Source organism: Lathyrus oleraceus, chromosome 2 (assembly GCF_024323335.1).
Source record: "Lathyrus oleraceus cultivar Zhongwan6 chromosome 2, CAAS_Psat_ZW6_1.0, whole genome shotgun sequence".
Taxonomy (NCBI): domain Eukaryota; kingdom Viridiplantae; phylum Streptophyta; class Magnoliopsida; order Fabales; family Fabaceae; genus Lathyrus; species Lathyrus oleraceus.
The window spans coordinates 257,734,158-257,742,517 of record NC_066580.1 but is presented as its reverse complement, the minus strand read 5'-3'; the positions used below and the strand labels follow the sequence as shown (position 1 = coordinate 257,742,517).

General features: G+C 38.0%; 1 protein-coding gene across 3 annotated transcripts; it reads left to right on the top strand.

Annotated features, from left to right (window-relative positions):
* Positions 1-6,315: 6,315 nt before the first annotated feature.
* Positions 6,316-7,996, top strand: LOC127119069 (uncharacterized). 3 transcript variants are annotated; one of them, XR_007802585.1, is made up of 3 exons: positions 6,322-6,959; positions 7,365-7,391; positions 7,475-7,996. XR_007802585.1 is itself a non-coding variant. In XM_051049286.1 (3 exons), exons 1-3 carry the CDS (start codon positions 6,476-6,478, stop codon positions 7,477-7,479), a joined length of 246 nt encoding a protein of 81 aa, XP_050905243.1. In that variant the 5' UTR covers positions 6,325-6,475; the 3' UTR covers positions 7,480-7,996. The 3 variants fall into 3 exon arrangements, 2 of the variants coding, with proteins under 2 accessions (XP_050905242.1, XP_050905243.1); XM_051049286.1 differs by having other exon boundaries at positions 6,325-6,689; XM_051049285.1 differs by having other exon boundaries at positions 6,316-6,689; positions 7,365-7,996.
* Positions 7,997-8,360: the final 364 nt, after the last annotated feature.

Genomic DNA, 8,360 nt, shown 5'->3' with positions numbered 1-8,360 from the left:
CAGGAAGAGATTTGTCCATATCATTCATATTGAAATTTAGGACAAATTGACTGAATCTATCTGGCAACGATTGCAAGATCAAATCAGTCGCAAGTTCCTTTCCGAGGGGAAAACCCAACCTCTCAAGGTTTTCCATATACCCAATCATCTTAAGCACATGGGGATCTACAGGGGCTCCCTCAGCTAACTTGTCTTGAAAAAGGGCTTTTTAAACTTCAAACCTTTCATGCCTTGCTTGCTCTTGATAGAGCATCTTCAGGTGTTCGATCATATCGAACGCTGCCATGTTCTCATGTTGCTTCTGCAACTCTGAATTCATGGTAGCTAGCATGAGACAAGCAGTTTCATTGGCATCACCGACATGCTTCTTACAAGCATCTCTTTCTGCCTTAGGTGCAAAACTAGGAGGTTCCTCTTCAGGAACAGGTTTCTCCAAGACATACAGCTTTCTATCATGTTTGAGGACAATCCTTAGATTTCGGTGCCAATCTAGAAAATTTGTCCCAGACAATTTTTCCTTGTCAATGATTGATAGCAAAATGTTGTTAAAGGTGTTTGTTGTCATGGTAATCTACATGAAAATAATGAAAATATAAGTATCAATAACATATTTAATTAGGCCTTTAATAAAAAATGCTCCCACTATTTTACTCAAAACAAATGACCCTCACCATTTGATTTAGAAAATCCCGTTGGAAGATTTTCTAGTGGGTCGAGATCCACATTTCACTTTGTTTTAAGTCCGCGTAGGCGGATTACACAAAACTAGGTTATTTAGGTAGGAACTCCTTCCAATTGTATCTAATACAACTCTCGAATATTTTAGTTGGGTGAATAACTCCTTATTCCAATCCATCACATGGATCATTTCCAACTCTTGCTTCTAAACATATATAATCTTATTATAATTTGTTTAGTTATGTTTGACCCATTGTTTTAGCAATTGGATATTACAATTATCCCATCGCACCTTACTAATATAGAACATGCACCTCGCGTAGGCGAAACCTACATTATCCGATACTAGTCTTGATGAGTGCTAAAACTTGAAAAGCATAATTTTAATATTTAATTTGAGGGAATTTGCAATTATTCTGATCTCACCGGCTTATTTATCATATAAATCGTCTCTCACATGCATCAACATACATTCACATGCATCAACATACATAATGAAACAGTTATGGCCCCTAATGCAATTGTTCTCCCAAGCCAAAGAGAGAACCTAAGCCAACCTAATAACGATCTAAGCTTCTCCAAGCTAGATCTTCAAGGTTGTCCTCCTTTGATATTGAATTCTTCTCTTTCTTCATAACATTACATTACATAAAAGAAACTCGTTTTACATACGAGGGAGTGAGATGAGAAAAGAAGTTACGTTAAGAGATTAAAAGAGAGGCACGACACGCAGGTCGTATTTTAAAAACCCAAAACAAAATAAAGGAAAACTAAGGCCATAACCAATCACCACAAGACAATAATAATAAACACATTATTATTATTAATTTTAATTCTTTTAATTAATTAAAACCAAATTAAATTTCGGCGACCGATCATACTACGCAGAGTTAGCCGGGGGTCCGCTGCCCGGTCAGCGGGATGAGGGTTCTGCTCCCCGATCAGGGGATGGTGGTTCCGCTGACCGATCAGCAGACGGGGGTCAAGGGGGCAGCGCCCCTGGCCGAAATTTTTAATGAACAATTCATTTGAAATCGACGTCGTTTTTCGCATCAACACTTGATACTTTAAAGCACAACTCTTGCGCAGTCACAACCCTAATCGTATAACTCTTTCATAACACAACCCTTGTGCCGTCATTAACCCTAATGCACCAACTTCAGACCATCAAACACATCTCGATTGTTGATTCAGTATGATTGATCAATACATCATTGCTTCACCATACTAATGTCAGATCAAGAAGCAAACGACCATTGATCGCTCAAAGGAAAACAACCATTAAGTGTTTGAATGAACGAAACAGAAACAGTATATCATATATACCGTATTTTGCATCAGGATTACTTATATCATATATATAACTTGATCGATCTCAATTGCATAACCTATGGACGATCGATGTATCGCTGCTTCACCATACTAATGTCGGATTCCGAAGCATAGTCAACATCAATCATCCAAATCGTACACACATGATGCCAAATTTAATTACTCTCGTTTATTCTTTGATTCATTCTGTCTTTTAATCGTATTAATACAGAAAATAAACAACTATCAGATGCATGGTTTCGTAAGTGGCTCTGATACCACCGAAGGAGAAGAGCGATCCAAAACACATCGGAATTTAAAAAATTTCTCCTTTAGTGATCCTTACGAATGGGCATGATCAGTGATAGAATCGTTACCTCTTATGGCGATTGTCACCTTTGATGCAGATCTACGAAGCGATCACGAACGTTGAACGATGACAACGCCTCTACTCAGTCCACACGAACGGATTCCTTCAATCTCAGTGCTAGCTGCTATGAATGAAGGCTTTGAGTGAGAGAGTGAGAGAGAAACGGAATTGCAACTGCACAAATGCTTCTACACAAGGGTTCTATTTATAGAACCACTTGTGTGGGCTGCAAGTTAAAAAGCTCACTCAAGTGTATGTGGCCCATATCTTATAATATGCCAAAATCACTTAAGCGCGTGGTACCTTACCATATTTCGTATTCTACTTAAGTACACCGTACCTTACGATGTTCTACAATTCACTTAAGTGCACCGTACATTATGGTATTCCTTAGTTACTCTATCTCTCATCAATCCGTCCTTTTGTGTGTGACCCTGTAGGTTTTCGCGGCATTGGCAATTATGTTTAATCACGTATTTAACATAATAAACAGTGAGCGGTATCTAGCAACACATCACTGCTACCTAAAGCTAGCGAAAATATACCTGAACGTATTGTACGCTCGAAAATACAACAGAGTCGCCATCGAACTTTATTTATCCCCAAAGGGAAGGGAAAACATCGATAAAACCCGGGGAAAGAGAGATACCGGGTAAGGAAGTCGATTATGCAAGGGGAAGGTATTAGCACCCCAAACATCCATGGTACTCCATGGGAACCGTTTTGATTGCTCTCGCTCGAATAGGTGTTATCTCCAAGATTACTCGCAAAGAATGGGAAAAGGAAAGAAATAGATAAAGTGCTCGGTGAGGATTAGGGCCCTCATGCCTACGTATCCTCATAGTGTAATGAGGAATTCAGAGCTCCGTAGTTCAGAGAACTAATGGTGGGAGATGAAAAGGAGAGTGATAGAAAGTATGGTCTGAACCAAAGGATGGTATGATTTTAACTCCAACAAGGGGTGAAAATGTGAACCCAAGAGTAAAACTGGTATGAACCAACAAGTGAGAGGTCTAAGACATGGTGTCACTGTATTAGAATAACCTAAAAGAAAGGGTTGCCTAAGTGCGGCTGCAAAGTAAGTAAGGAGATGTTCGTCTAAGCTACAGGGTCTGAGAAGACGAACAAATCGGCTCTTGGTTCACAAAAAAGGGGTACAAGATGGTGCACAAAGGTATAGTGTATTTGGCTCAAAGAATAGGTATATCACATGAAGTGAAAGAAGGTAGAATGTGAATGTATCAGGGAGATGAACGGGAGGAATTCCCTAAGGCGAGAATGATAAATAAGTATGCTCGCGAGGATTCTCATCCTCGTGCCTACGTATTCTCATTGAGAAATGAGAAAATCAGAGCAATCGTAGTTCAGCCCACTAGGGCTGAAAAGAAAGAGATTCGATAGGATTGCCCAGAGGCAAGGTAGATTGCTTAACAAGCAAGGACGTGGTACTAACCGATAATGATGATCAACCACAAGGACAAGTGAGATATGATTGGCCTATACACGAGAGGGTTTATAAGGCAAGATATTCGTCTAAGCACGAGAGGTCTTATAAGGCAAGAGATTCGTCTAAGCACGAGAGGTCTTATAAGATGAACAATGATTATGAAATGATTGGCCTACACACGAGAGGATTTACAAGGCAAGAGATTCGCCTAAGCACGAGAGGTCTTATAAGACGAACAATGATTATGAAATGATTGGCCTACACACGAGAGGATTTACAAGGCAAGAGATTCGTCTAAGCACGAGAGGTCTTATAAGACGAACAATGATTATAAAGTGATTGGCCTATACACGAGAGGATTTACAAGGCAAGAGCTTCGTCTAAGCACGAGAGGTCTTATAAGACGAACAAAGATTATGAAATGACTGGCCTACACATGAGAGAATTGATAAAGCTTACAATGAATAAGGGTTTGCCAAAGCACAAGAGGACTAATGAGGCAAACAAGGATTAAGTTGATTGATTATGATTCAAAGACTTGATTTCAAGGGAATTGATCTAAAGGATATCTGAATGTCAAAGGGAGTATGATTAACGATCCACTGAGGGGAGAAATGATTGACGTGCAATGATGCTTCAATAATGGAGTGTTGAATGATTAATCGGTGAGATATGATAGATTGATAAATGAGATAGGGATAGATAAGGTAGATTGATAAATAAGGTAGAATAAGATAGCTCACGAAGAATCTGAATTCTCCTGCCTACGTATCCTTATTATGAAATAAGGAAATCAGAGCTTTCGTAGTTCAGCCTACTAGGGCTGAAAAGAAATTTATAAGAGGCAAGAAGAAATGGATGATTGAGATTGAATTTATTTGAATGGAATGGTTGAGAATTGAATAGAATGAAGAATGGATAGACTTGATAGTTACTGGATGAGAATCACACTAAAGTCTATGGGCAAAGGTGGATACGATAAGCAACGAGCCAAACGTCTCGCACCCAAAGATATCCAGAATGAGTGTAGGAAAGCTCCAGTCTCATTCCTTCTTTACCACTTAAGGCTCATGGCATATGATCCTTGTCTTAAATTTCAAGTAGAGAGAAGAATCTTTGTAGTTGTTTCTTGCATTGAAGATGAAGACCTTATCAGTGGTTCGATTCAAATCGTACTAAAGTCTATGAATGGGGGTAGGAATACTCCAGTCCCACTCCTTCTCCATTACTTAAGGCTCGTATCGTACAACTTGATTCATGATTGATAAGTTGTTGACGTTGTCCTTGCTTTTGTTGTTTTTGCTTTGTGAAGATATACTTGTCAATTGTATGGTTAGAATTGTGCTAAAGTCTATGAATAGAGGTGAATATGATGAGCGTTGGGTCATACGTCCCATACCCAAAGATACTCAGAATGGGGGTAGGAATACCCTAGTCTCATTCCTTCTCTATTGCTTAAGGCTCGTGTCACACTCTTCTAACTTTAATTTAACAAGTGTTGAAGATGCCACCTTTGATGTGCTTGAATAATCCGCTGCTTGATATGACTGAGGATGCCTTGATTGAAGATCTTGACTTGAGGCCTTGAGCTCCACAGCGTGAAAGAAAAGTCCTACTAAGTGACCAAGGGTCTTTTGGTCACTCAATTAGATTGGAGGATTATACAAGTTCAAAGGATTTAACTAATCAAAATTTCTTTCGATCAATTTAATCGGGGAATTTTGTTTTAGTTTTGTGGGGAACTAATTTTGGATCTAATTGAAGTTAGTACTTGTTAGAAACTATCCTAAGGGATCATGCATTAGAAGTTGATTGAATATTCTAAGTTAGATTAGAAATCCTAAGGGAGCATATCAAAGTTGATCAAAATCAAGATTGAAATTCTATCTTAAGTCCTAAAATTACAAGGAATTGATTGAATTCTATGTCATATTCTAATCCTAAAGGGATCATGCAATTATTGGCTATTTCTACTCCTAAGGGCAAAACAGTCATTTGACAATTATGAACATTGAATTAAAATTTTAATTATGAAATCCTAATTGTAATTGATTCTAAATTCTAAACTATTTTCTAAATTCAATAAAATCCTAAAATATTCCAATTTCTAAAATTAATTTCTAAAATTAATTCAATTCCTAATCAAGAATTAATATTTCTAAAAAAATCTAATTAAGACTTTACTCCTAAAGCAATATCCTAAATTCAATTCTATCTAACCACATTTTAAGATCCTAATTAAATTCTAACCAATGTTTATTACCTAATCATATTCTAATCAACAATTAATCAATCCCTAAAATCTTAATGAGTTTTAATCTCTAATTCATCCTAATTAAGGTTTTAACAACATAAGAAAGAAAAAAAGAATTAGCCCCACCGGTTGGGCCCTGAGAATGGAGGGGTATAGGCCCACGGAGGTAGTGGGATGGGCCTACTGCTCAAGGCTGTCATCAAGCCCGCACAGTAATGATCAATAACAACAAAAAAAACAAAAAAGCTGGGGGAGAGTTTGGGTATCGGGCCCAAACGGAGCCAAACCATAACCATCTGAACCAGCAACCTCGTATCCAAATAACTCAAGGTCTAAAACGATTCCACAACATAGATCGATTCCAACGGCGCCTCTATCGTTCCCAAGTTCGCCTTTCACTTTCAGAGTCGGCGCCATGAAATGTCGAAGAACGAAACTTCGGATTCAATTCCGTCACCAGAACCCCATTCGCTTCGGATTTGCCTTCATATTCACTGTCGGCATCGCGAAATCCATAACAGAACCAACTCGTGTCGAGCGCGAAACCGAACGGCACCGCGAGAGTCAAACGGATAAGTTAATGAAGGTAGAAGACTTACCGGAAAAGCGCTTTGATACGATGATTACAGGTACCAAGTTCTCCAACTCTTTCTTCATAGAGCTCAACCGTTTAGAGCTCCAAACGTCGAAGCTCTAACGGCCACGAGATGAGCGTGTAACTAGGGTTGTGGATGGTGGAGAGAGAAATGGAAGGTGGAATTCTGCGTGCGAAGTTCCAATTTCCGTTGAAGAATTGGTGGTGTTTAAAGGAGTTGAAGAAAAAAAGTCGGAACCGAAAATGAATTATGGTGATATGAATTCATAGAGTTGGAAGTGGTTAACCGAATCGGGCAGCTCAGGTAGCACCGTTAGGGCAGCGTTTAACTCTGTTAAATCTCAAAGTAGAAGTTTGTTAGAGTTTGTTAACTCTGTTAGACTCTGTTATATCCTGTTAAACTGAATTTGTTAGTGTTAGTTAGATTTGTATCCCAACTGAGTTAGTTAGGAAAAGTGTTATGTTAGTAATGAGTTTAATAGAATTCTGTTATTGTCATATTCATATGAATTAATTAATGAGCCATTTAAGTGGAATTAGTGTTAAACTGGTTTTTGGAGTTGGTTATTGCACGATAAACTGCGCAGGATGTTGTTGGCTTGGAAGGATTTCTTTTTGAAGCATTCTGTTATGAGTTATTAACAGGATTTGGGGAATTTGTAGTTTTTGGGAATCAATTATGTTAATGGATGGAATTTTGGTCCTGCAGGTTTGAAATGTCCAATGGCATTTGTAGGTAAGATGGATGCTTATTCTACCTGTACATCACCAATGTTAGCATGCTTTTATGGTCATCGAATGTTGTATGGTTTAATGCAGGCTAGGATTCAATTAGGTTTGTGGCGGAAACTTGTTTTGCAGTTGAGCTTGCAATGTCAGTATCGGCTTTGGCGCCGTTGTTATGGCTTGGATGCGTCGCTTGCAGCTTTGTAGCCTGCGGTTTGCGCTGCGGTTTGGAGCTTATGCGGCCGTTTTCAATTGCCCCTTTTTGTAGCAGCTTTTGTTTCTGTTGTAGATTCTTGGTGACTGCATTTCAGCTTGCACGGCCTGAAGTATCCATGTTGCAGTTTGCTACCTGCTTTCTGTTTTCACGTTTGGCTGCTGCTTCTGTTTGCACTTCCCCTTTTCAATTGCATTTTCTCCATTTTATTTTAACTTGTAAATTGAATTTGGATTATGGATTATGGATTATGTTTGGATATGGTTAATTGATAATTTGGATATGATGGTTAGATATTATGTACCAAAAGGATTAATTTGGTTTTATGGATATGGAATTGTAACAATGGATTTAATGTGGTAAATGGACAATGAATGAAATTCGACATGGTTCATTGGATTTGGTTGGATTGGTTAATGGTAAATGAATTTTATAAAAGTGGATAAGGGATCTAGATATGGATGATGAAAATTGGATTTGAATGGATATTTGGTTTGAAAAAAATGGTTAAATGGGCTTATTTAGATTCAACAATCCGTGGCCCATCAAGAAAGAAAATTATAAAATGATTAAAATCCTAAAATTAAATCGAAACCGAAAGCTTAATTTTGAACATGATTCAAAGACTTAGAAATCTAAAAAAAAATCAGTTCTAACCTCAAAAATCAATTTTGTATTAAGAATCAAAATGAACTTTAAAGCAATGCAATTCCTAGATTTAATTTGAAAAAAGGACGAAATGATAGCTAGAATTGAATTTAAATT